The sequence below is a fragment of the Alosa sapidissima genome, chromosome 18 (genome assembly GCF_018492685.1).
Source record: "Alosa sapidissima isolate fAloSap1 chromosome 18, fAloSap1.pri, whole genome shotgun sequence".
Taxonomy (NCBI): domain Eukaryota; kingdom Metazoa; phylum Chordata; class Actinopteri; order Clupeiformes; family Clupeidae; genus Alosa; species Alosa sapidissima.
In genome coordinates this window covers 31,373,658-31,385,772 of record NC_055974.1, presented here as the reverse complement: position 1 = coordinate 31,385,772, position 12,115 = coordinate 31,373,658, and the positions used below count along the sequence as shown (strand labels likewise).

Sequence of the window (12,115 nt, the reverse complement as noted above, 5' to 3'; positions counted from 1 at the left end):
TATGTTAGAAGTAATATTTTGAAGTCAATGCGACTTTTAACAGACAGCCAGTGTAGAGATGCCAGGATAGGGGAAATATGTTCATATATTTTTTTTTTCTCCACCATCATATCACTGTGTCTGCATGAGTCTGTCTCTCTGCCTCCACCCCACTGTGTCTGAGTTATGTTTACATTCTTGTCTCTTCATAGTCATAGTTAATATTTAACAACAAAGTTAAAGTTATTGCACTGTTCAACTCCCTGCACTGTTCACTTTTGCACTACCACCATTGCACTCTACCATAGCACCTTATCATGGTCAATACATCACAGGGTCAGTCCATACCAGACCTTACCAGATGCTATTTACTCTTTACTTTTTACATTTCAGTTAGTGATTTTTATGTATGTGAAATATGTGTGTTGTGTTGCCTAAAATTTCCCTCAGGATGAATAAAGTATCTATCTATCTATCTATCTATCTATCTATCTATAAAGTTGACTTGAGTTGATGATATGCTTTTTGATGATACAGTATTTTTTGAGTATCAAAATGAATTTACTATATTATTTCCGGATTATTTCCGTCTTACTCCAGTCCAGTTGGTGGCACTAAACATTGGCTTTCAAACCCCAACAATAAAGAAGGTGTGATACTGCGCATGCGCTAGACTACGTGACGCAACAATATTTGAAAGTGTGGCGGGTGGAGAAAATAAATAAGAGAACAAGTGAGAAATTCAGAAAGAAAACCCCAAACATGTCTAGCACATTAAAAGGGATCACCTTGAAGGGGAGTTCAGAAATCGTCGCTGAATTCTTTTGTAAGTACGTGGTAATGTTGCACATGTAAGTTTTGTCAAGAAAACAGTCATTTGGTTCACACGAGCTAACAATGGTAACATAACTCATATTAGCGTAGTTAACTGTTAGCATTAACGTTAGCGTTGTTTAAAAAGCGCTTTACAACAACATTGTGATTTCTGGATACGTATGGTGAATACTTACGCATCCATGCTTGCTCGTGTGGACAAGTTATCTTGGTTTGCAAGGTTAACAAAGTTGGACTCCTAGTTAGTTAGTTATCTAGCCATGGATGACTAACGTCAGTTGCATGTTGGGTTTTTTCCACGTTAACGTCCCTTGCTTTCTAGTCGACACGATGTATTGATATTGCAAGCAGGAGTGCATTTGAGGCCGAAATCACAATAAATATGTAATTGTTGTATTTCTAAACTTGTTATTTTCCTGGCATTGAAAACCCACAAATTGCAACCACGCCTGCATGATCTGATGACAAGGACGATAATTGCAAATGATAATCACTAGCAAGACTATTTTACTAGCCACATCATGGCTAACTAAAAAGGGATCTTTCTCAGGACACATAACGTTAGGGTTGTTCACACTTGGTTCTCGCCAGATATAACTTAACGTGTAGCTGAATTACCGTACTTTCGTTGGGTTCACACATCACTGACTAATGGAATCTAAACATGATGCATTTGTGTTAAAAGGAGGAACTGTAGCAAAGAGTGTAGTCTCTGACTGTAGCTGGCTAACTCGCATTCTAGGGCCATCAAAAGACGGGCGCTGTCAGGGAAGTATTTGAACTCAGTATTTGAACAGAAATGTCTTGTGGTTTGTAAAAAATGTGGCAGTTGACCCCGTACATCTGTGTAAGATCGTACGTGTACTTCAAAAGGAAAGGCCCTAAATGACGTCCAGAGGACACCGTTTACTCCATCACCTTTGTTGTAACGGTACTTTTTTGTTTTAGCCACGATAAGTAACCTGCAGTTCCAACTGACCCAGTGCTCGCCAAAGGGGCTACAACCGGCGTACATTTCCAAGCTGTAACAAATAAAGTTGCTACCCTATTTTTTTTAGTAGATTAAACAATTTACATAATATATCTATAAAGGAGCGAAAGAGAATACATATTTAGTTATTTTCATTAGACTGGATATCTTTTGGGGAATGGACAAAGCAAGACGCCAGAGGACGTCATATTGGCTATAAGAAGCAATGTTAAGCATTTTTCATAATTTTCTGACGTTTCATAGACCAAACACCAATTAATCGAGACAGTGAGTTCGTTAGTTGCCATCCTCTTTTTGTGACTCCTTTCCTCCAGACTAATTAGTCTTAGTGGAATTAATAATTAATTAATTAAGTAAGTATATTTACTCTTTTGATCCCGTGAGGGAAATTTGGTCTCTGCATTTATCCCAATCCGTGAATTAGTGAAACACACTCAGCACACAGTTTATTAACTGTAATAGTTTTGGGACAGTCAATGTTTAAAAAGTTACTCTGATGCTCGATCATAACATATATAATGGCATCATAAGGGTTGTAGGGGAAACTGAATTTAAACCTGAATAATGATACAAACACTAATTCTTATTCCTATGTGGTCACAGCATTCGGCATCAACAGCATCCTGTACCAGCGCGGTATCTACCCACCGGAGACGTTCTCCAGGGTCACTCAGTACGACCTGAGCCTGATGCTCACCACCGACACCAAGCTCAAGAACTACCTGACCAACGTGGTGGCTCAGCTCAAAGGTGAGTGCCCTGATGGTCCTCCTCATGGGGCAGCGATGCTGTGTTGCTGGGCAACCACATAACAGGTTCCATGTGTTCTGATTGGATGATCATGATTTGCCCACTGATGATTAAACTTCTGGAAAAAAAACATGTTAGAGCTACACCTGTGGGGTTAGTCTGAAGGTCAAGGTATTTTTTGTCCAAAGCAACTTACAGAAAGCAATGACATTTAAGTCTTGTCATGTTTTTAAATCAAATCTGTTTATGGAGATGCTGTTAGTCTTAACGAACGGGCTAGTTGAGAGGTGTGCTTAGACTGTGTAGTGTGTGATGGTCTTCACCCATGCGCGTGTGTGTATGTGTAAACATGTGTGTTTTCATAGGTGCCGTGTGTTTGTATGTAAATAAACTTGGTGTGCGCTTTAGAGTGGTCTTTCTAGAATTATTTAATTAAATGGGCGTTGGTCATCATCTCACTCTGTGTGTGTGTGTGTGTTTCAGAGTGGCTCTGTGAGTGTACGGTCCAGAAGCTGGTGTTGGTCATCACCTGCCTGGAGACCAATGAGGTTCTGGAGCGCTGGCAGTTTGATATCGAGTGTGACAAAACTGCCAAGGAAAGCAGGTATACACACACACACACACACCATCTTCAGCAACACACACGCACCATATCGACACTAGAACACACAGACAGACAGACACACACACACACACACACACTTTTGTCATCATTTTGTTGTCATTCTGTAAAAAGAATATCTTTCTTTGATTGCAGCCTTTTAAGCTTGGCTACTTTCAATATTATAACTTGTAATTGTAAATGGTAACACTTCATTTGAGGGGGTGTGCGTAAGACTGACCTGACACTGTCATAACCATAACATGACACCGGTCATGAACATTAAAGCAGAAGAACACTAAAGAAGATTTGCTCTCGGCTTCCCCCTACAGTTGGGAAGCACAATAATAAATAAACTAAATATGCGTCTATTGCAACAAATTATGTTTTAATGTAATTTTTACAAGATGACATAATTTGCTGACGGCTTCGTCAAGTGTCATGACCTTCAGTTAATGTCAAGATGTCATGGCAAAGCCATCGGTTTATCGCTCAAACAATTAATCAAGAAAATAATTATACGAAAATAATCATTGCAGCCCTAACAGACACACACATGTACAATAATTTCACACACCATATACCATAATTGTGTGCATTATAATGCCTTTTTAAAATGTTATATGGAAATTCTGCATGGAGTGTTAATAGTGCTGCAGTGAGAGTTGATCTGCATTGAGTGTAAATAATGCTGCATTTATTACAGTGGGAGTTGATCTGCATTGAGTGTTAATAATGCTGCATTTATTACAGTGGGAGTTGATCTGAGTGGAGTGTTAATAATGCTGCATTTATTACAGTGGGAGTTGATCTGCATTGAGTGTTAATAATGCTGCATTTATTACAGTGGGAGTTGATCTGCATTGAGTGTTAATAATGCTGCATTTATTACAGTGGGAGTTGATCTGAGTGGAGTGTTAATAATGCTGCGTTTATTACAGTGGAGTTTATCTGAGTGGAGTGTTACAGTTTTTCTCAGTCACTTTGGTGCTTTTCTCACATCACTATTAACATTTGCACAGCAGTTAGTGCATTTCTCAAAACAATTAGTGCAAACTGCAAAACCTAGTGGATGACCTGCAAAAGCACGTCGCTTGCTCAAAATGGATAGTCCATTCCTCAAAAGCAGGTATTCATGTCAATGAAACTGTCAGTGTCATTAAAATGAAAAAAAAAAAGTCTTGACACCATCGTTTATGAACAAGATAGTCAAATGGCTTTGTCATGTTTTCATTATGACAGTTCTCTCAGTGTTTTCCAATGCAAAAAAAGGTCAGAACTCGGTGACACTACCTGAACATGCTCAAGACAGCACTATACAGTACTTGTACAGCCATTTGAAAACTACAGTAAAGTTACACATTGCTGTAGTTAGGTGAGTAAGTGAGTACAAGACACTGAATGCATACATTTTTACTGTATGCTCTTTGCAATTCTACAGCACTGTGACAGAATTTGATAACTAGTTCAACAATTTTGTATGTAATGACTCAAGCAATGAAATGAAGACTATTAGTTTTATTGGGAACGACTATTCAGCATTCATAAGTATAGTTCATTTTGACTGACATGACATAAGCAAATGATAATGTTAAAAAACAGCAGAGAATTGTATGAAAGCAACTGATACATGTCCAAAAGTATTTGCAATTTGTTCAGAGGAAGGAGAAATTGCTACTATGATGTGCACAAATGACTAAATGTTGTGGAGGTTGAACTAATAGTTATGAGAATTTTCATTCTGATCTGAAAAAAGCACCAAAGCGACTGAGAAAAACTGTAATAATGCTGCAGTGGGAGTTGATCTGAGTGGAGTGTTAATAATGCTGCATTTATTACAGTGGGAGTTGATCTGAGTGGAGTGTTAATAATGCTGCATTTATTACAGTGGGAGTTGATCTGAGTGGAGTGTTAATAATGCTGCAGTGGGAGTTGATCTGAGTGGAGTGTTAATAATGCTGCAGTGGGAGTTGATCTGAGTGGAGTGTTAATCGTGCTGCAGTGGGAGTTGATCTGAGTGGAGTGTTAATAATGCTACAGTGGGAGTTGTTCTCTTGGCTTCATGCTGTGTGGGGCTGCATTGGGCTCAGGTCCACAGTCTGAGGGTTAGTCATCTAAAGTGTGTGTGTGTGTGTGTGTGTGTGTGTGTGTGTGTGTGTGTGTCTCAGTGCTCCCCGGGAGAAATCCATCAAGGCCATCCAAGAGGAGATCCGCTCGGTCATCAGACAGATCACAGCAACAGTCACCTTCCTGCCTCTACTAGAGACTGCCTGTGAGTACTGTGTGTGTAATAGGACTTCCTGCGTCTGCTAAAGACTGTGTGTGTGTGTGTGTGTGTAGAAAATGACTTCCTGTGTCTGCTAGAGAAAGTGTCAGTGTGAGGGGAAGGACTTTGGAACCAAACACACATAAGGGAGTGATTCCTACCATGTAGTGTATGCGAGTGAGTGAGGAACCAAACACACATAAGAGAGCGATTCCTACCATGTTGTGTGCGTGTGAGGCCTTTTGTAGGCCAGAGATGTAAACTCCTCACCTGAACAGCAGAAGTTTACCTTCTGTACTGCTCTTTCCCCCACCCTACCGTGTGTTTGTGTGTGTGTGGAGGAGGCTTTCTGCACCAAGGTAGTTAAATACCAACCACTCCTAAACACCATCTTAGCGCTAGGCTATAGGTGTGTGTGTGTGTGTGTCCATGCCTAAACACCATCTCAGAGCTAGGCTATAGGTGCAGACTACTCGTATTCATATTTGGTAGCCTAGGACACACACACAGGTTGCTAGTAAGAGGGCTGCAACTACTTGGGATGGACAAAGGGCTAAACAGCTTGCAGAGTACTGTGCCATCTCTGCTGTTATTGGCAGCCGCCACACATGGCGGAGACGTTGCTACTTATTAGGGCTTTGACTTTTGCCCAAAAATCATATTCGAAGTTCGTTTATTAATATTAAAATTCGAATATGTATTAATAATATTTTAACCATTAAATGTATTCAGTAAGACCGATATTGGTATCAAACTTAAGTTCTATATGTTCTGTCCACCAGAGGGCAGTGTATCAGTCAATGTCAATAGACTATGTGCACTTAAGGCTGAGTATTTATGCGTGTGTTAAAATTGTTATTATTGAGCATACGGCTGGGTGATAAAACGATAGCGATATGTATCGCAATAGACATGTAATCGATATCAATAAAAAAAATATGTTCGATACAAAACATTCATAATTAAAAGCAACACACACCTCCTGCCTTACGTTGTCCATAAATAAATAAGCTAAATATATCTTGCATTGTAGTATGTCAAACTCTACCAGAGTAGGCGATAGAAGTAGGCCTACCTCAACACAGACTCTCATTGCCCCGTGCACTCTTTCTCACTCCCTCTCAACAGTTGCATCCCTCCTCAGCATGCACATGTAATCCAAACATTAATCGTTAAATTGCTATTAAATCCGGTTAGCATCATTAGCACGCTGCACGAATTTGTTCAAAACTGTTGCATTCAAATTGTCTGCTAAATTCTAATAATCTCAATCCCGATGCAAATGGAAAAGTATTCCAAGACTCAAACGGGCATGTCCCAAGGAGAAAAAGTATTCATTTGAAACTTAAACACACGTGGGGAAACTGAACAGTCTGACCAGTAGACTATGATAAACTAGCAAATTAAGCTAACGTTACTTTGTTTACAATATGTCCAGGCTTCAACCAGTGCTGCTTTTCATTCAGACTTATCTGCACATTTATTTCATGATTGTGTTGCCATTTCTTTTCCCTGTTTGCTTTGATTGATAACTGAGGTGATTAAAATCAGAGGAAGGTTAAGTTTAAAATAAAAGTGTCTATTATGTCTATGTGGGAGCTCACTAAGCGTGAACCAGCCAGGATGCTAACGTCACCTACAGGAGCCCAGATGACCAATAATAGCCTTGCTAATGAGCTCGCCATTTTACTTCACCAGGCGTGAAAAAATCCTCGGAATCTGAATTGAAAACAACGTTTACAAGCAAATACATTTACAAAAAATTATCTCCATAGGCTACAGGTTCGAATATTAAGAGATCCCTAAAATTCGTTCGAATATCTTTATAATTTTTAAAATAATCGAATTATATTCGAATAACGAAGTTCGGAGTTAAAGCCCTACTACTTATACCCTTAAGAACTGAGTATTGTGCTTGTTAAGTTATATATCACTTAAGTTAAGTATTATTGTGAAGACCTGGTGCATGCTACTGGTCCATGGGTTTGCGTATGTATTGTACTGCATTCATAATATGTGTGTCCCTGTACCATTTTCTTCATGTGGACATAAATAAATGGTTAAAATATGTGTGTGTGTGTGTAGGTGCGTTTGACCTGCTGGTCTACACAGACAAGGACCTGGAGGTACCAGAGAAGTGGGAGGAGTCTGGTCCGCAGACCATCAGCCAATCAGAAGAGGTCCGCCTGCGCTCCTTCACCACGTCCATTCACAAAGTCAACAGCATGGTGGCCTACAAGAGAACCGACTCCATGTAGACCCCCTATGGGGGGGGGGGGGGGGGGGGGGGGGTGCTGGCCAAGGGAGAGGTGTTTGAAATGAGTCCTGATTAGAAAGGGCATTGGAACACTGCATCATCATCGTCATGGCCACAACACAGCGATGCCGTCAGGAAACGCCCCACAGGCCATCCACCCCTCCTACCACATGACCAAGCACTCTCCCTCTCTCTCCCCTCTTTCTCCCATCTTTCTCCATCTCCCATGCTCTCCCTCTCTTCATCTCTCTCTCCATCTCTTTCTCCATCTCCCACTCTCTCTCTCTTCATCTCTTTCCATCTCTCTCTCCATTTCTCTGTTTCTCTCACTCTCTCCATTTTTCTCTGTTTCTCTCACTCTCTCCATTTCTCTCTGTTTTTCTGTCCTGATTATACTCCTACTCTCTCTCTCATGTCTCTTCGGTCTGTTTTTCTGTCCTGATGTAAATATTCTTATCTCGGCTCTCCTCCGATGTTCGATGTCGGTCCTACTCAAACGGAACAGTTTTTGTTTTAGAGGTTCAAGGTTTTTTATGAAAATGTAAAGAAATGTCTTCTTTGAGCAATAAACGTCTCCTGTGTATGGTGTGTCTGTGGAGGTCATTCCCCCTGTGTCCAGCAGGGGGAGTCAGAAGCCCGTGATCTTGTCCCTCTGCTTGGCCTCTCCCTGCTCATCTCTGATTGGCTTGTGCTGATTAGGCACCTCAACAACATTTTAATTACATTGATTTTGCCTTGTGCACCGATTGGTTGGCCACGTGGTGACCTTGTGCACCTATTGGTTGGCCACGTGGTGACCTTGTGCACCGATTGGTGGAAAATGCAGTCGGCCTCTAGAGGGGGAGGGCGGGGAAATGACCATATTTGGTCAAATCTTGAGCTTCACTTTATATTTAGTAAACTGAATATGTGGTGTAGGATGGAGTTTAAGCAAAGTCCTTTTAGGCAAGTCCCTCCACTCGGCGGCCATATTGCAACGCTTTTTAAGCACTCAACCGGCATCCTATTTGGCAGAACTGCGCGTGCGCAAGGCTTCATGACGCCAATCTTGCTCCAGCGGTGAGTTCACAACACATGATTGGGAAGATGTCTTCACAACACACCATATGATTGGCTCAATGTATTCACATCACACCACATGATTGGCTCAATGTATTTACATGTCGACGCTTTGCCGAGGAAGGAGTGTGATCTGTGTAGAAAACTTCCATATTGGCGTTACAAACTAACCCCATGCATTTCTATGGAGGATTTTTTGAGTGCTGTGTCTCATTAGAAAGTCTCTGGTTTCAGTTAGGTGGGGCCAGAGGGTTCTAGAGGTGTAAAGAAGAAACCTGTTTTATAACTGGTAAATGGACAACATAGTATGTCTGATCTAATAACCCCTCAGTACTGCATAGTATGCCTAATTTAGTAAACTGTGGTGTGTTGGTGTCTGGTGTGTGTGGTGTGTGCACGGATCTCAAACAGCCCTGCGCTGATTGGACCGGAAGAATCAGAAGATTCGCCCCCAAAAGGTGTCCTTGGAACCAAAAAAAACCTGAGAACCCCGTTTTTGCTACCGATCGCCATACTGTGGTGGATTAGATAGTCTGGAGTGAGGTGTGTGTGTTCATTCAGTCACACAACAACACAATAATGACCACACATACACTCTGCAGTTTTGTATGTTTAAAAAGAGAAAAAACATTTGACAGGTTCATAAATAAAGGCTCTGGAAAAGTTCAGTAGAAAATAGCAGCCCTAGTGACAGCCCTCTACAAAGTGCAGCAGCTCCAAGAGACAGAGCTTCCAGGAGAACATGTGAGAACATCAGCCTGAGGGGAACCCTTCCAGGGTACGGAACCTGTCCAGAACCCTTCTTGGTCTGGCGTGGAACCGTTTTGGTCTGGTTTAGACAGTTTTGGATACAGCACTGGTTTGGTCTGGTGTAGAACAGTTCTGGATACGTTTGGTCTAAATTTAGACCAAAGCAGTGTTTGCCAGAGAACCAGAGTGTGTGTGGTCTGTTCCCTCCATTGTGTATAAAAATAGACATGAGTCACTTCTGTTATGGCTTCAGTTGGGGTCCTTTTGCATTTGCCTGACAGCTGTTACACACACATACACACACAGAAATAGTGCTCTAATGTTGCCTTACAGCTGTTACACACACATACACACACAGAAATAGTGCTCTAATGTTGCCTTACAGTTGTCATGGCTTCAGAAATAGTATTGTTCATGTTCTCTCTCACACATTCACACAGAGACTGAATGAACAAATGTGTTCTTATTTGGTAATCACGTTGGCATTGATCACAGAGAGCTGGTTTCCCAGGTGCCTGCCTGCTTCGCTGCGACTCGTTTAGACCTCATTCAGGGACATCAAACAGTCGCGTGTGTGTGAATGGGAGCACACTTTAGCATCCCCCACCTGTGTAAGCACATGTGTACGCACACACACAGTGACTGAATAGGAAACACCTGCTGAGAGACGAGTGTAAAAGAGCGGCCGACCTGTGAACTGTTTTATGCCTCACCAGAGATGAGCACACACACACGTGCACACACTCGCACGCACACACACTCTCACTCTGGTTTTGCTGTGATTGACATGGCAAACACCTGAAATCTCTGCTACTGACTGACTGAAGACTGCGTTGGTCATGTTTAGTTTTGGTTGTCAGGCAGTAGAGGATTCTGGTACGTATTTGGCTGGGATTCGTCCCTAATCTGCTTTAGATTCTGGTCCGTATTTGGCTGGGATTCGTCCCTAATCTTTAGATTCGGCTGAATGAAGCAAACGTGTTGTCACATGTTCTCGTCTGGAAGGCCACTTCATGTGTTTTATAGATAATAAATGTTAATATAAGATGTATGTGGCACAGTAAAGTGACAAACAAAAAACAGTATTTCTCATGAAAAGTGTTACTAACATACATACACACAGATATGTGTGTGTTTAGACCGGTGTTCACACGCACACACAAACACACACTCAGATGTGTGTGCACATGCACACTAGGGTGTACCTACCTGCTACACTGTAATCTAACATACACACACAACGGTGTATGTAGAATGTTAACATACACACACAGACGTGTGTATGGACATGCCCTCTTGGGTACTCCTAGCTGCTGCTACAGTGTGGACGATGCTGTGTGTGTGTGTAAACATTCTGAAATGTTGTGCTATGTGTGTGTGTAAACATTCTTAAATGTATAAATAACTTCCCTGTCAGCTACCTGTGAAAGTGAACTGCACAAACTTACAGTTTAAAAAATAAAACTATGGCAATAAATAAAGCTTAGTGTCAATGCCACCTCTTAGTGGGGTTGGGGGGTTTTGGGGGGGCGGGCTGTCAGTCTCGCGGTGGGTCCAATCGGGTCCTCTCTGGTGCCGATCAGGTCGGGACTAAACGCCGATCCGGATGAGGCCCGAGCCAGACTGAGCGGGTGTCCTGGTTGTGGGGGATGGGAAAGGGCAAGAGGGTGCACTGCTGGAGGGAGGTGAACATGCCCAAAGGAATGTGATCGTGTGGAGTTGGACCATGTTGAACATGCCCTTGGAGGGTCAAAGGAACGTGGACAAGGGAATAGGAACACACTCTGTGGAACTTGGGGAATCGGAACACGCCCTGTGGAACTTAGGGAATCGGAACACGCCCTGTGGAACAGGAATATGCCCTGTGGAGTAAACAGACACAAACACACTCTCGGGTCGTGCGTATCGAGTGTGACCCCTGCCCCCCGTGCATGTCTCACAGGGAGCCGTTGATGAGGTCAGCCTCGTCGCCCTGCTCCGCCAACAGCTGCCAGTTCTGCCTGTTCTTCCTGCAGCCCTCCAGCAGGGGGAGGCAGTCCTCAGACAGGCCCGACAGTGTCTGAGAGAGGGAGAAAGAGTAACACTGTGTCAGGCTCTGGACTTGGTACCTTAGTGACCGCATGCTCTATGATGATACTCAACGTTGCTGAGCAACAGTAGCAGGTGTAACTATGTTTACACTATATGTGTTTATGGAAGAGGCACAGGCATGGTGAGTGCTGGTTACACAAGGCAAGTTTAGGAAGCGCAGCCGCTAGCTTGGAACTGGATCCGCTAGTTTGGGACTGGTGCTGCTAGTTTGGAACTGGAGACGCTAGTTTTCGGACTGTAGACGCTAGTTTGGGACTGGATCCGCTAGTTTGGGACTGGTGCTGCTAGGTTGGGACTGGAGACGCTAGTTTGGGACTGGATCTGCTAGCTTGGGACTGGATCTGCTAGCTTGGGACTGGAGACGTGAGACGCTAGTTTGGAACTGGACACACTAGTTTGGGACTGAATCCGCTAGTTTAGGACTGAAGACGCTAGTTTGAGACTGGATCTGCTAGTTTGGGACTGGATCTGCTAGCTTGGGACTGGAGACGTGAGACGCTAGTTTGGAACTGGACACACTAGTTTGGGACTGAATCC

At 42.7% G+C, this 12,115-nt stretch overlaps 2 protein-coding genes across 7 annotated transcripts in view; one reads left to right on the top strand and one right to left on the bottom strand.

The window, feature by feature from the left end:
• The first annotated feature begins 647 nt into the window (after positions 1 to 647).
• On the top strand, positions 648 to 8,261 carry mad2l1 (MAD2 mitotic arrest deficient-like 1 (yeast)). Its single transcript, XM_042070079.1, has 5 exons — positions 648 to 805; positions 2,408 to 2,554; positions 3,038 to 3,158; positions 5,324 to 5,427; positions 7,507 to 8,261. The coding sequence occupies exons 1-5, from the start codon at positions 742 to 744 to the stop codon at positions 7,677 to 7,679; spliced, it is 609 nt and encodes a 202-aa protein (XP_041926013.1). The 5' UTR covers positions 648 to 741; the 3' UTR covers positions 7,680 to 8,261.
• A 1,075-nt stretch (positions 8,262 to 9,336) lies between these two features.
• The window catches only part of pde5ab (phosphodiesterase 5A, cGMP-specific, b), a 90,614-nt gene continuing 87,835 nt past the window's right edge, over positions 9,337 to 12,115 (bottom strand). For all 6 annotated transcript variants that reach the window (XM_042070024.1, XM_042070022.1, XM_042070019.1 and 3 more), the window contains exon 22: positions 9,337 to 11,546. In XM_042070024.1, coding sequence (XP_041925958.1) covers positions 11,424 to 11,546 — 123 coding nt within the window. In that variant the 3' untranslated portion in view covers positions 9,337 to 11,423. The remainder of the gene's footprint in view (positions 11,547 to 12,115) is intronic.